The sequence below is a fragment of the Pipistrellus kuhlii genome, unplaced genomic scaffold (genome assembly GCF_014108245.1).
Source record: "Pipistrellus kuhlii isolate mPipKuh1 unplaced genomic scaffold, mPipKuh1.p scaffold_m20_p_25, whole genome shotgun sequence".
NCBI classification, from domain to species: domain Eukaryota; kingdom Metazoa; phylum Chordata; class Mammalia; order Chiroptera; family Vespertilionidae; genus Pipistrellus; species Pipistrellus kuhlii.
Genome location: NW_023425524.1, coordinates 2,913,285 through 2,929,706, shown reverse-complemented (window position 1 = coordinate 2,929,706; position 16,422 = coordinate 2,913,285). Strand labels below are relative to the sequence as shown.

General features: G+C 43.4%; 1 protein-coding gene across 1 annotated transcript in view; it reads right to left on the bottom strand.

Moving 5' to 3' along the window:
- Positions 1-13,220, bottom strand: part of RAB3GAP2 (RAB3 GTPase activating non-catalytic protein subunit 2) — a 50,093-nt gene extending 36,873 nt beyond the window's left edge. Inside the window, exons 1-2 of the mRNA XM_036453585.2 lie at positions 12,984-13,220; positions 845-915 (exon numbers count right to left, since the gene is read on the bottom strand). Coding sequence (XP_036309478.1) covers positions 845-915; positions 12,984-13,098 — 186 coding nt within the window. The 5' untranslated portion in view covers positions 13,099-13,220. The remainder of the gene's footprint in view (positions 1-844; positions 916-12,983) is intronic.
- Positions 13,221-16,422: the final 3,202 nt, after the last annotated feature.

The following is a 16,422-nucleotide window of genomic DNA, read 5'->3' as shown; positions in this document are numbered from 1 at the left end:
AGTCTAGCCCTACCAATTACTAAAGTAACATTAAATGCACCCATTGGCTACAAGCATAACTCCTGTTGGGGCTTGGGGAGAGAATGTATAATTTTATTTAAATGTGGCCTAATGTAATATTTTAAACAATAAAAAAAAAATCTGTCTGAAAAAAAAATAAAGTAGGGCAAGGCAAGAGGCTCTTTCTAAATTTCATTACTAACCTGATTACAGGTGACTCAATGAACAAAATTTACAAGCACCGTTAGTTACATAAACCTACAATTTCAATTTTTAAAACAATTTTCCCTCCTAATTTTAAAGGAACTTAATGATAATTCAGTAACTTACGGTTTTACTTCCATTGGCAATGCAAGTAGGATCGATTCTATTACTATTTATTTTTAAGTTGTATGTATACTCTGATCTCATTTTAACAGAATTCTGTTTGCTCATTCATTCAATCTCTCTATCAGCATAAAGCTATGGCAAAATGCCCACCTTTATAAGCCCTTAAAGTCAATAACGAGACATGCAGGGAAGGTAGGTGTTGAGTTTGCTACCTGTTTCCATTCTGATTAGGTGGCTACATCTTAGCTACCGCATGTACTTTTGCATTTCATACATGGGCCAAAATTTGCTCTTATTCTTGTTCTGTCTTTGGAGCTGGCTACGCCTTTGGAATGGCTCATAGTCACAGACAGTACTGGAAATAACACAACACGTATCTACTTAGTACAGTTAAGCACAAAAATGCTCTTGACAAAGATTTTAAAATGTCAACCTAACACTGCAATGTGTCACCATCACTACAGAAGGAAAAAGGCCATTGTCAGAGAGCATGCACACACTGAGAAAGACTCACGGGTTCCTGAAGTGCTGGCTCCGTTTCCTCCCATGCTCCCCACCCATCGTCTTCCCAGTTTGTTGATTTACCTGTTTTAAAACAGATGAAAAGTATTTACAGGAAATGCAGAGCTTAAAGTCTTTTAAAACATTTTCTCTAAACATAATAAAGACAAGCCCTGATATACAGTAAACATCATATAGATGTACAGTATATAAATATAATGCTGACATATAGTGAACTGTATTGTATCAGGATGTTGCTTATGTAATAATAACCAGGAAACTTATGTCCTAAATTTCCAAATCTATGTCATAATATAACGGTGCATGTTATTTGGATCTTAAGATACTGGACATCAAGTTTCTCCACATTTAAACCAAACTGAAATGGTGACTTAAAAAAAAGAAATCTCAAAATGACAGCATTTGTTACTTAAGACATTAGACAAATTAAATATACACACGGACAAAAACACCTAAAATTTTACATAGATGTCTTAAAAAGTGAGTTATTTTTTATAAGACAAGGTATCAGTGAAAACTAAATATTGAAATGACAGATCCACTATTTTCCACCTTTTTCTGATATTCTGTGATTTCTGACACATGAGAACATTTTCGTGGATTAAAATAAGATATTCAACAAACACTGTCACAAGGGATTAAAAATCCCATATAGGTTTGGAGAGTATGATTCCTTATATTGTTCATGTTTCATGTTTTTATATAATATTTTTGCATTTATCTCTTATGGTATCCTATCAGAAAGAATGAATAAAACTATCATTTTTTAAAATCATCTATTCTGAGTCAAACAATAGATGAATTATAAATTTAGACCCCAGAATCAGATTTCCTAGGTTCTTAGCCTGGATCCAGCATTTACCATCTCTGTGATCTAGGGCAAGTTACCCACATCGATAAGCTTTAGTTCTCTTGTTGTAAAAGCTTGGAAAATAACAGTATCTACATCTAGTAGGGCTGTTATATAATGAAAACCATGTCGCATACTAATGTCCTCAATGCCTGTCATGTAAGCTGGCAGTGCTAGTCCTCAAGATTTAGCCATTACAACACTATAAAATATGAACAAAATACTGTATTGAAACGGACCAGATTTAAGGATCTGAAGGGAAGAATCAATGGAAAAGATGGACTGAACCTGATATTTAGTATGCCTACGGTAGGAAGGAAATAGATCTTTCCCATCTATGAGGTTTTACAAGTTGCTAAAATTGACTAGGTCTAGATGGCAAAAAATGTTACAGTCTAGTATATGGAATCAGTGTTCAATTAGCTTCATGGTAATAATATCCTCTTAGATCTCTGGGATTTAAATACCAAGTAACTGGTTCTGAATACACATTGCTAGGTATATATTAAGTCCTCAAGGAGCACTGTCTTCTGATTAACGCCGTACAATTTACAAAAGGTTTCCAAATACATGTCCCTTAAGCAGTTTAACAAATGTTCTGCTAAATACCATGGGCAGCAGGAACAGAGCCAAATACAAACATGTTCTTTAAAGAATCTGTAGTGTAGTTAGTGTGGGGGACAAACATATAATTATAATACACACTGAGTGTTGTAACTGACTACTATGGGGACTCAGACGAGGCAGGGAGAGAGATGAAAAAACATAGTGAGGAGTCATCCTAAACTAAGTCCTTAAAAAGTGGCCAGGAGCCGAAACCGGTTTGGCTCAGTGAATAGAGCGTGGCCTGCTGACTGAAAGGTCCCGGGTTCGATTCCCGTCAAGGGCATGTACCTGGGTTGGGGGCACATCCCCAGTAGGGGGTGTGCAAGAAGCAGCTGATGGATGATTCTCTCTCATCGATGTTTCTAACTCTCTATCCCTCTCTCTTCCTCTCTGTAAAAAAATCAATAAAATATATTAAAAAAGAAAGAGAAAGAAAGAAAGAAAGAAAGAAAGAAGGAAGGAAGGAAGGAAGGAAGGAAGGAAGGAAAGAAAGAAAGAAGAAAGAAGAAGAAAGAAAGAAGAAAGAAAAGAAAGAAAGAAAGAAAGAAAGGAAGGAAGGAAGGAAGAAGGAAGGAAGGAAGGAAGGAAGGAAGGAAGGAGGAAGGAAGGAAGGAGGAAGGAGGAAGGAAGGGGGGACTTGCTGTTAAGGTCGAAAGTAAGAATGGTTATTGTTTTAATATAGAAACATTTCCTGGAGATTGAGATTTGGAGTCTTTTTGTGTGTGTGTGCCTTGGAAAATTACAGTTTGTTCTCTGGCAACCTAATTCGGTTAGGTAATCTCTCTATTCTGCTAATTTTTCCATTGCACTGAAAACAACTGCCTTATTGTGGGGCCAGTGGCAACTAGGCCATCCGTTTACACCGTTTGAGAAAACTCACTGGCTCTGGTATGAGAAAGCAAAGTAACCAGCAAAGTTTATCACCCTGAAATCCAATTTTTACATTGTTGTGAAAATAATGGATTTATCAAACTACCACTATCTTTGAAAACCATGCAGAATTTACAGCACTTGATGAAGGTCAGCTAGCCATTCATCCATCCAAGAAACATAGCATCTAGGATTTGTAAACAGCCTAGGTGCCCATCAGCAGATGATTGGATCCAAAAACTATGGTACATTTACACAATGGAATATTATGCAGCCATAAAAAAGAAAGAAAAAAAAGAAAGGAAAAAAAGAAAGAAAAAATTCTCATCGTTTGCAGCAACCCGGATGGAATTGGAGAACATCATGCTCAGTGAAACAAGCCAGTCAATGAAAGAGAGACACCACATGACCTCACTTATTTATGGATGATAAAGAACATTATAAACTGAAGAACCAAAAGATAGATATAGAGACAGTAAAGCAACAAGCAGACTGTCAAATTACAGCAGGGAGGTTGGGGAGATCTGGGGGAGATAAGAGATCAACCGAAGGACTTGTATACATGCATATAAGTACAACCAATGGACACAAAACTCTGGGGAGGGAGGGTATGTACGGGGGGGGGGGCATTGGTATATGTACAAAAATAATAATTTAATAAAAAAATATAAAATAAAAAAAACAAAGCATCTTTTTTGTCTTGAGACTGAGCTAAATGCTGGCAATACAAAAGCAAATAAGCCTTCCAACAGATTAGTCTGTGCACATGACCTCTGTTGAATGCTGTACAAAACCAAGCCATGGAGACTGTGTTATTTCTCCTCCATCCTGGCATAAAGAGTACCTGACTCAATTCACAGATGACTCATCCGATCAAACAGAACACAGCAAATTGGACTTCCTGCCCCTGCAGAGACCCAAAATCTCTATATGCCACAATTCAACACATCCTTGGAAAAAAAATGCTTTCTTTTATACAAGCTATCTGTGTTTATGACGGCCTAGCCATTTCTCCATGGCCCCTGGCGGGGGAGTTTCTATTAAGCGGGAAAGAATTTAATCAGGCATCTCTCACTGTCACAAGAATACATTTTCCAAGCACAAACAGAGGTTAAAGGAAGGTGAAACAAAGCTATCACTCGGGCAGCCTCGAGATGTTTTTGAAGGCCACCCTAGAATCCCAAGCCTCTTTATAATACTGTAAGAAAATGCACTCCAAATTCTAATCGTTTTAACAATGGGAAACAATTTAAAGCATCCATCCGTCTGCAAACTGTGCACTGCCTTTGTAGCTATTTCTGTGCAATGCCAGTGACAGAATGTCTGCAGTCTCCTGACTTCCGTTAAAATCATTTGACCCTCTTTTGCAGGCGGCTGAAGTTCAAATCAACAGAACCGAGCAGAAAATTAAGAAAATGGCATTCACACGCACTGCCTTCATACAACCAGAGCTGGTCTCTTCTGCTGATCCCCCTCCTTCTCCAGGCAGTCCTAAGACCTCATCAAGGATGAGATCAAAGTAATGAATGAGGGATGACTGAAGTTTCAGGGTTGGCCCCACCCACAAATCAGAGGCAGATTGCTAGCTTCCAAGATAAACTTGAATCCCAATAAAATCTGATCCTACACATCCTTTTCCGACCATCCATCACCCTTCTTTCTTTTTCTCCACTTGGACTCTTCCCTCACTGGTGGGCAGGCGTTAGCAGCACTAGCCAAGAAAAATACCATGCGAGCCACACAAGTAATTTAAAATTTACTAGCAGCTGTATTTGAAAACTAGGTGAAATTAGTTGTAATAGTATTTTATGTGACGTTAATAGTGAAAGTATTATCGTTTGAATATGCAATCTATGTTCAATGGCTCATGATATTATTTTCTGTGTATTCCACTCTTAGGCTTCGTAGTCTGATGTGTACTTGACACTTAGGGCACACCTCAGTCTGGGCTAGTCACATTTCAAGGGCTTGCCAGCACCGTGGTGGTGGCTACAGTGTGAGAAACACAGCCCAGTTCTTACCCTTATCGAGTTAACTGTTAGGTCTCTGGCTACCTGGCTTGGATAACCACCTTTACTCCTAAGGAGTTATATGACTTTGGACCATTTAATTAATCTCTTACTGCCTTGGCTTCCTCTTCAGCAAAATGGAGTTAGTAATTGTATCTACTCATATGTACAGTTAATATACACAAAGCACTCGGAGACACTCTTAAGTGCTGATAAAATGACCATTCTCCAAATACAACATCCTCGATTCCTCCTTCTCTGCCTCTGCCTCACACACACTGTGTCTACCTCTCCAGATTCGGCTTTTACTCAAAGGCTCAGAGGAATCCTTTAGGAAGTTTGCTTGGCATCCACCAATGATCTTTCTTGTGAAACCACAGCATTTGGCTGTATTTTTTTCCCCCCAGGACTTAATTACAAACTGCGTGGGTCATCTGTTGAATTGTCAACCTGTCTGATTTTTCATAAATATAGATGCCTGTCTATACAACTAACGATTAAGCCTTGGAGGGCAGGGAGTGGGTATACTGTGTGTGTGCCAACACTTATACACACACATACCTAATCTTTTCATATTCTAGCCATCTTTCCTTGAAATTCACCCAAAATCAAGGATGTATTGAAGATTAATTTGAAGTAAGAAGACTGTCCACTTAAAATATTTTGTTAGTCCAACTCCTTTGCTGAATACCCTTCTCTTTGATGTTATACCACATCTTAAATCATACTTACTCTATTTTTGAATAAAAGAGAATTAACAAAAAGCAACTACCTACCTCCTCACTGACTAGTAACTTGTCTTTTCAGTCCTTAACTTTTTTGTACCCAGCACTAAAGAAGATTAGAATAATTGGTAACATAAGCATAAACCCTTGTTCTTACCCGTATCAAGTTAAATGTTTTGCCTGAATAAATGAAACCAATAACTTCAAAATATAAAATGTAACTACACCTCCTTCTGGAGAGAAGTTTTTCCCTGAATAGATCAGATTACACTAGCATGAAAAAACTGTTCGGTCTCTCCCTTGATAAATGATATACTCACTGAACCCTTCACACCGAGAAAACACATTTTATCAACCATCAAAAAAAAAAAAAAATTACTGATGTCTTTTTTAGGGTTATTTCCAATGAATGAGTTATTCTACCAACAAAAGCTTAAATAAGAAATTCAACTTCTGCTTTCTATAACGATTTTTAATTCCAAAAGTACATTATTCTGATTTGCTTCTGAACAGTCTGTCCTCATAAAACTCATAAACTGCCTGTATGTTTGTCATATAGTAAGAACCTGACGCTGGAAAGGAAATTGAATTCTAGAAGTGGGCAATTAATTTGACAGCATTTGCTTTTTCCAATATGAGGATGTCAAGATCGAGAACTAAATGAGACGCTGAAATCATTAAATGTTAGGAAAAGAAAAACTTAATTTAATCCCTATGGCCTAATGAAAGAGCTTATTAGCACGGAGGCAAATTCATTTCCGTTCTTCCGGAGACAAGAAAAAGAGGGATTATATACTTGTTTCTATAAAGAGGAAGAACCTCTAGAAAATATGGCTTGTAAATAATTCAGGGGATCACCGAAACCAGTTTGGCTCAGTGGTAGAGAGTCGGTCTGCAAACTGAAAGGTCCCAGGTTCGATTCCGGTCAGGGGCATACACGTTGGTTGCAGGCACATCCCCGATAGGGGGTGTGCAAGAGGCAGCTGGTCAGTGTTTCTAGCTCTCTATCTCTCTCCCTTCCTCTCTGTAAAACATCAATAAAAATAAAAAAAATTCAGGGGATCCAATAACATTTAGTTGGGCCTTCCAGGCCATGATTAGGAAAGTATCATGTAGCACTACAAAGTTAAAAAAGAAAAAGAAAAGAAAAGAATAGACTAAAATCATGGAGAATCTGCTTCTGGATTGCCTATGCCCCCGAATTATTAATATTTTTCTATTTCTAAGGAGATGGAAAGGATAAACTAAATTTCATATTAGCATTTTCTTTCAGCACATAAAAATGTGTAGCAATCTAAAATGACGAGGCCATCCCATTTTCAACAGCTGGGATTTAGCTCTTTCAAATCCCATGATTAAATCAGACTGGATTTGTAAGGTCCCTTTCCGTTCTAGAATTCTAATGACTCATATTGTCAAATATGTGACTCATATACATCCCATAAGAACACATGTTCTGATAGCCAATTCACAAAGTGACAGAATTGAAAATATCTTTAGGCAGAAAGAGGTTTATTAAATATGCTCCCTTTGCCCCAAAATGTGAAATCTTCTGACTTAACAAAAACAATAAAACAGACTTGAAGAACTTTAATATGCCCTCTTTTCTGTTGTATTATTTGGTTTTCAAAGGAAGGGCAATAATTTGTTAGAAAGAACTTATATATCTCTCATAATCATTTCCTACAACCTCATACTTATGTTACTGATTTATTGCATCCGAAGCAGCAAAGACAAGCCTAGCTAATCAGGCGAGGGAGGGTGTGCCACTATGAAATGTAGTTGAAGGTATGTGAATACTGCCAGCTAAGGCTAATTCTGAATATTCTAACGAAGCCAATTCAACATCTTTCTTATTAAACCCATCCTAATATTCAACTACTGTCCCTATGAGAAAGCTTCCCTTAAATCCTTCAAATACCAGCAATTATGATAGATTATCACTAACGTAAATCACTGGGAAAACAGTAGGGTTTGATGTCTGCTTTAAAGCGACAGAGGACAGCCTCATTTTATAACTGAAGATAAAAGGTAACCACATCATGTTGCTATTCTCTGATAACTCAGATACCCAGGTACCAGCTAGCGCTATGTCTATGGCAGCTGCTCACATTAAAATAAAAGAATTATTAACCCAATTGATAAGCCTCCCAAATTATCACTTATCTAGGACCAATAGTTCATGACAAGTAAGTTCTCTTTCGGATACTCTAGACATTAGCTGAGATAAGAAATTAAAACGATGTGAGCTAGGAAAAGAAATAATCTCATGATTTCTGCTTCCCAGTAAAGTAATCACTTATAACAATAATAAAGTGGAGAAAATCAAAGTCAAACACCATCAGCAATTTAAGGCAGGTACTATGTTTTTAAAATGTATTTTTTATTGATTTCATAGAGGAAGGGAGAGGGAGAGTAACATCAAAGATGAGAGCGAATCACTGGTCGGCTGCCACCTGCACAATCTTGGGGATAGAGCATGTGTCCTTGACTGGAATCGAACCCGGGACCCTTCATTCTACAGGCCGATGCTCTATCCACTGAGCCAAACCACCCAGAGCAAGACAGGTACTATTTACCCCCCTCAACTAACTTCATTATTACTCTATAGATTTCACCCTCACAAAAATTTAGGTTCAATTTTTTTTTTAATAGAGCTCTTTACAAAACCTGATGTTTTGCAAAAGATGGCTCGGAGGGATTACTGAAATCCAAGGCCCTAGCCTTTCCCAGAATTCCAAGTAAACTCTCTGCAGCAGGGCAAGCCATTTCCCTGGTTTTTATTTATAAATTAAAGCACCATTTGCACTATAAAATATAGTCTTGGCAAAGGGGCTCACTGGGTGAGAGGTTCTTTCTCCATTTACCGTATTTTTCGGGCCATAAGACGCTCTGGACCATAAGATGCACCAGTTTTTAGAGAAGGGAAATGAAGAAAAAAAGATTCTGAAACAAATAGTGTCCTAAAATATTTTATGTGCATTAAAACCCAACATCACAGTCATAAACACATGTAATCAACCCTGTAAAGTAAACAGCAGCATTTAGAACCATTTCAGAGCTGGGCAAGTAAAAAAACTTTTTTTTTAAAGTATATGTGTAGGCTATATTTGGACCATAAGATGCAGGGACTTTTTCCCCCCACTTCTGGGGGGAAAAAAGTGCGTCTTATGGTCCGAAAAATATGGTACTTTCTACCTAAACTGATGTCAGCCATAATAATACCAACAAACACAAACCTAAGAATTTGATTTAAAAGGGTAATAAATTGATTATCTTCAAACTCATAGGCAAATTAACCTAGATGTGTGGGGTATGATTACATCCCCAACTACCTTGATTGAGTTATAAGGCTACACCACTTTGCTGTGTGACCTTGGACCACTATTCAGATTGTACGTGCCTAACTTTTAGCACCTACAACCGTGCCATGCAGTATGGCAGCCAACAGCCACATGGGGCTATGTAAAGTAAATAAAATTAAAAATATAGTTCCCTTGCCACCTTTCAAAGGCTCAACAGCCTGATATGGCTAGAGACTGCCACACTCGACAGGAACAAGCAAGATGACATGATTGAGAGCAGCAAATGAGACCGAGGGAGCAGGAGTGACTACTTTAGATTTGATGGCAGAGAGGGCCTCATGGAGATGTTGACATTTGAGCTGAGACTTGCATGACAAGATGCAGCTGGCATGCAAAGACCTGCAAGGAGCATCCAAGGCAGAGAAAAGGGCAAGGGCAGAGGCCGCTTGTGCCAATACGCTTGGCTGGTTTAACAACACAGAGTATGTTTGAAGCATAAGAAATAAGGGAGAGGAGCACAAGGTGCGGGAAGTGGCAGGAGGCGGGGCCTCAGAGGTCTTGTAAGCCAGGCAAGAATGTTGGATTTTATATGTAAGTGCAATCGGAAGCACAGAGATTTCTAAAGAGGGGAATGTTACCATCTAAACGATGTCTGAGAACTCACTCTGTCTGCCTTTGAGAACTAGTTACAAGAAACCAGGAGTGCAAGCAGGCAAATCTGGTAGAAGACAGGTGCCATTGTCCAGGTGAGAGCAAGATGGTGGCTGGGATTAAGGGAGTGAGCTAAAGAGACTGTGTTATTTTTCTCTGCGTCCCATCTATAGGCCCGTGTCTACTCTCCTTCACACCTCGGCTCCTTGAAGTAGTCAACTTCCTTTTGTATCTCCTCGTTATCCTGCAAATATACTTTCTGCCACCTCCTTTCCTGTCCTAAACCCCAGTCACCTCCATCTTCCCCAGACCAACAAGCACGTCTCTATCCTTACCTCAGCTCACCTCTGCTGCATTTGCAACAGCTGACTGCTCTGACCTCTCATCCATTTCTCTCCTCCATCAGCTGCTGGGGCATTCAGCTCACCTACTTTCCCTCTCTCTTATTCTTGCTCAGTCTTCTTCCAAGTAACCCCCACCCAACTCAAACTTGAGTACTCAGTTCAAGTCAACTAAGCAGCCACCCACTGCAAAAGATATTTCCGCCAATGATGGACCACATGTATGATGGTGTTCTGTAAAACTGTAACGGAGCTGAAGAATCCTCGCTGTCTAGTGACTTTGTGGCCATCTTAACCTCACAGTACAACGCCTTACTCAGTGTTTGTGGTGCTGCCAGTCGTATGAAATATGGCACATACAGTTAAAGTAGCAGGCTGTACCACCCAGATGTGTGTATGTACACTCTATGCTGTTCACAGAACAACATGACCACCTAACCATTGGGTCCTAACGGGACATGGCTGTATGCATAAACCTTGAAACTCATCAGACTCTGCTAACTCTCAACATCTCTGAGCCAGGAGTCCTTACTAAGCTTTTGACCTCTATATCTGGTGTTGGACTGGACCCCTTACTTGGGCGTACCACAACATTTAAAATGCAGAAGGTCCAAAACTTACCTCCTTCCTTCTCTCATTATATTCCCTTGCTCAAGTCAAAAGCCCAGAGGCATTCTCAACTTCCTCTCACTCATGGGCTATAACCCCATCACCAGGTCCTGCAGATTCTACTTCCTTCATGCTCTCTAATCCAGCCCTTCCTCTCAAGTCCTGCTCAGGCAGCTTTGGTTCAAGCTCCCATCACTTCTTGCATGGATTATTGGAATAGAATCCCAACCAACTCAACTTCCGACCTCTCCTGCCCATGGCTGTGGAAGTATGTCATAGCGATTCAAAAACTTCGCTGACTACATCAAGTTCCAATGTGACCATCCACGCATGTCGCTTCTCTGCCTACCTTTCGGAGGCATCCCACTACTTCCGGGAGGCTTCTCATGATCCAGCTCCCTTCCTGTTACCTTCACAGTCCTCCCCCCCACAACCCCCCCCCCCCCCCCCAGTCCCTCCCATTCTCCTCTTCTAGGTTTTCTTAGTTCTCAAATGCCCTGTCATTTATTTCAGCCATCCTTCCTCCACACATGTCATTACCTCTCCCTTACTCATCGAACTGCTACTTCAAAGGTAGGCGTCCATATTCCCACTTCAGGAAGTGTCCCAAGGGCCTCATAAAAATACAGTAGGTGTGCATTTATAAGTATATTCATCCATGCACATAGCTCACTTGCGCTGCATGGTAGCTGCCAGTGTATCTGTCCCAGGAAATTATTAGCGCCAAGAGGACAGAGACCACCAACCTTGTTGGATTTGTAGCGCTAGAATAAGTACTCAGACAGTTTTGATTTGATAGCCTGGAAATTAAAAAAAAAAGGGGGGGGGGGTGTAGGGTTTATTTGGTGGGCCTTTGATCACCATCCCAGCACAGCTCAAAGTGACAGCAGGCGCTTGCTGCCAAGCCCAAAGTGCTACTTCCGGTTGGAAATGGGAAGAAAACACAACACAAAACACACAACACACGCCCTTTCTTTCCATAGGAGGCACGGAGGACACGCCGAGGAGCCGGGCAGTGACTCACAAACCTGCCTTGGGACCTGACCTGACGCGGGCAAAGGCTGCCTGCTCTTTGGTGATAATAATGGTGGGAGGCCTCCCCTATCAATGAAGTACCTGGGAATGCCACGCTACATGCGGTTTTAGTGCTTGCTGTGGGTTCTCGCTCCCTCCCTGACAGGCTATTACCCTGATTTAGGAGCCGCTTACTCACACCTTAGGAGCCATTCACTTGTCAATCAGCCATTTGGTCTCTACATCTGAAGGTGGGGGTGAGGAGGGCTGGGAGAAGAGGGGGAAGATAAACACTTCTGGAAGGGGGAATAACAGAAGGCCGGGGACCCAGGGAAGGGGGAGCCAGACCTAGGATTGGGGGAGCCAGGGATGGAGGAGCAGGACCCAGGGTGGAGAAGCGGGACCCAGGGTGGAGAAGCGGGACCCAGGGAGGGGAGAGCCGAATTCGGGGATGGAGGAGCCGGATCCAGGAATGGGGGAGCGGGACCCAGGGAGGGGAGAGCAGGACCCGGGGGGGGGAGGGGGGGTAGCCGGATCCAGGGAAGGGGGAGCCAGACCTAGGATTGGGGGAGCCAGGGATGGGGGAGCAGGACCCAGGGAGGGAAGAGCAGGACCCGGGAGGGGCGGGGGGGGGGGGGGGGGAGAGACACAGCCGGATCCAGGGAAGGGGGAGCCAGACCTAGGATTGGGGGAGCCAGGGATGGGGGAGCAGGACCCAGGGAGGGGAGAGCCGGACCCAGGGATGGGGGAGCCGGACCCAGGGAGGGGGGATCCGGATCCAGGGATGGGGGAGCCGGACCCAGAGGGAGCCGGGGGTGAGGCGGTATCGGGTTGTAGCGCCGACAGCTGTCATCAGGCGCGGGGCACACCGGGTGGGCAGGCAGGCAGGCGGGGGCGATGGAGAGGACACTCGCCAGGGGTGGGGGCTGGGGGCTGGGGGCCGGGCCGGACGGAGCCCCGAGGAGGCAGGACGAGGCTGGGGGCAGACGGCGATGTGTGTAGGAGACACCGGGCGACAGGCAGGCGACCCCCACGCCGCCGGGCGGGCGGAGGGGACGTGGGGGCGCGCCGGGCAGGGGTCCCCGCGGGGAGGAGAGGAGAGGGCAGGGCGCGGGGCAGAGGGAGGGAGCCCGGGGGCAGGGGGCACTTACTGGGGTCCCTCCGCAGGGCGCCGAGGGGGGTCTCCTCCCGCAGCTGAGGGAAGAGGAAGTCGCGGGCGGCCTGCAGGTCCTGGAAGTGGCAGAACTGGACCACGGAGCAGGCCATGGCTCCCGGCCGCCCCGCCGGGCACTCACCTGACCGACCCGACCACGCCCTGCCCCCTGCCCCCCGCCGCCGCCCCGCGGTGGCCGCCGCCGCCGCCGCCGCCGAGCCCCAGAGCTGCTGCCACGCAGGGGCGGGGGCACCACACCGGAAGCTGTCAGCGCACGCGGCTGCCCCGCCCCCTCCCGCACTGCGCAGGCGCAGAACGCCCCGGCACGCCAGGTCCGCGTCACGTGACCGGCGGCGGCCCCGGGGTCCCACGCCGACGTGGAGGCCTGGCACCGACTCGGTGCGCGTGCTCCTCCCCGGATCGAACCCCTTTATTCATTCTGGCTAATTCTGGCTGTTGTCCCCTGTCACTGAAGCGATCTTTTTTTTTTTTAGTATATTTTGTTTATTTTTTTACAGAGAGGAATAGAGAGTTAGAAACATCGATGAGAGAGAATCATGGATCAGCTGCCTCCTGCACACTCCCCACCGGGGTCGTGCCTGCAACCAAGGTACATGCCCTTGACTGGAATCGGTCGTGGGACCCTTCAGTCGGCAGGCCGACACTCTATCCACTGAGCCAAACCGGTTTCGGCTGCTGAAGCGATCTTATGAGGGCTTTGCTGTAGGCAAGATCCTGACAGTTGCAGAGGACAATCCCTGTGAAACCAGAGGCAGGCCGGTGGGCGAGGGTAGCATGCAAGTGTCTGTAAAGGTAGATTTTGCAAAGATAGATTTCTCTTCCTAGCTTGAAATGCGCCCCCTGCAAATTCCCAGGGTGCTATGCACACCCCATACAGTACTGCGTGTTACACCGTCACTGGCTTACGCTTGGGACCTGCATTGGATTTCCCATTCATTCACCCATCCACCCATTCAGCAACTGTGCATTGCTCCCTGTTTCCATTCCAGTACAGAGCAGAGAATAAAAAAGATTAAGCACTTGTTCCCATTTAAAATTCTAGCAACTGGCACAGGTAGTCAGCAATTCATGAATTATTTAACTATCCGAAATGGAAAAAACAAAAAACAAACAAAAAAAACACCACGATTTAGTCTATAATGCTAAAGAAAGAAGTACTAAGTGATGTGACAGGACGTAGCAGGGAACCTTGCCTAGTTTTTTACTGTTTTATTGGGGGTGAGGGTGGGGGTGGACGGTTTCCAGGCTCAGGTACAGACTTGGTTGTGAACTCCTGGAGTTGGGGTCTCATAAATGCCACTTCATGTCCACAGTGTCTAGCATAGGATCCAGCACAGAGTGCTTCACAAATATTTGCTGGAGGAATGAATGGAATAGAAAGTGTACATAAAGTAAACAAAAAGAGCCATTTCTTTACAAAGCACTTTATATTTTTTTAAAGTACTTTTCCATACATTGTCCAATCGGGTAGTCACAAGGTCATCTAGAAAGTGTGTCTTCACTTAATTTTTCGATGAAGAAATGTAAGTGTCTTTGAACAGACGCTTGAAGTTCATTTCAATAATTTTTCTAAAACACAAAAACTGAAGAAATTACTTTAAAGTTAACGCAAAGCACTGTAGATACTCATATGCTTTCTCAAAGAAACCTCAAGTGGTTGTCCACTCTGTATGACAGAAAATGGGATGGAAATAAAATAAACTGAAGGCACATAGGTAAAGTCCAGAACATTGATTTCTGTCGGGGCTGTTACAATAATATAAATACTCTTTAGTGCCCAGGTTCCTCCTCATTAATCCCTGTTTCTAGAGCAGGACGAATTTCACAAAATAGTACAGAGCAGTGGTCAGCAAACTGCGACTCTTTGGCCCCTTGAGTTTTCAGCAAAGGCCAGCTTAGAAGTACCCTAATTAAATTAATAACAATGTACCTACCTAGATAGTTTAAGTTTTAAAAATTTGGTTCTCAAAAGAAATTTCAATCGTTGTATTTTTGATATTTGGCTCTGTTGACTAATGAATTTGCCGACCACTGGGATAGAGGATTCCTATGTTATCAGGTTAACAGAGAGCAGTTCTTCATCTACAAAATACCTGGTTGGATGAGATGTGCTGTAGGGTTCCTTGAGCACAGAGACCTGCAATTCTATATTCAAAGCTTGCAGAAAAGGCAAGCCTTCCATTTTCCTTTTTCCATCTGGAAAAAAATAAATCAGCTGAAACCGGTTTGGCTCAGTGGATAGACCATCAGTCTTTGGACTGAAAGGTCCCAAGTTCGATTCCTGTCAAGGACATGTACATTGGTTGCGGGCACATCCCCAGCAGGGGGTGTGCAGGAGGCAGCTGGTCGATGTTTCTCTCTCACCGATGTTTCTAGCTCTCTATCCCTCTCTCTTCCTCTCTGAAAAAAAAATCATTAAAATATATTTTAAAGAAAGAAATCAGTGCTTCCTCAGATCATCCAGATCTGCTGATTAAACTCCAAAATATACCCCAATCCCAAAGTAGAATAAAATTTAAATTTAGACTCTCAGCTTTACAGGATGGATAAAGGACATCTGACACTTTTTGGAAGCATACTTGTCACTTCTTGGAAGCCACTCAAGTTCCTATTCAGGTAAATGCATTTTGTGGAAGTAACTGCTCTTGGCTGATTACGCTGGCCTTTGTCCTGCCCTCAGGCATTCGTGCATCTCTGTGCTGGGGCTTCATTATGGCTGTTTTGCTGGTGAAGTTCTTGACTTCCGTCCAAGCTGTATAAAAAAGACCCATTCATGAATGTTTCGAAGGACTTTCGATGCCCTTCACAGAAATCACAGCACATTCATGATCTGCACTCTTCCCCCCAGGAAGTTGTAAAGCTGCCGGGGATGACCCTGGAGTCCTGCTGCCATGGTTTCGGGAAGGTGTGCCTTTCCCGCGGGCTTTGAATATAGGATTAGACAGTGAATGTTGCTCACTGCCCAGTCCTAAGAAAGCACATTGCAGAAAACGAACAGGTTTGTACACAGCCCGGCCCAGACAGGGTCGCTTGCCGAAGTGTGATTTTGGGAGCTAAAGTGGTGTGACCAACATAATCAGGAGAGGAAGTTAACATGAACTCTCTTCAGCATCTATCCTTGTTAGAACCCTGATCACTATGGCAAAGAGAAAGATGCTTGCTCAGCATGAGTAGCAGCAGGTCCTTGCCACTCTTGACCAGCAGTCAGAGATGGAAGGTGTTCAGATGGACAGCAGCGTGTGAAAGAAAGAGCAATGGACGTGGAGGCAGGAGACCTACGGTCTGTCTCAGCTAGGCTGCTAAGATCGTCACATTAACTTGGGCAATTCATGTCACCTTCCTGGACCTTTAGTGTCTTGGTCTAGAGCAGTGGTCGGCAAATTCATTAGTCAACAGAGCCAAGTATCAACAGTACA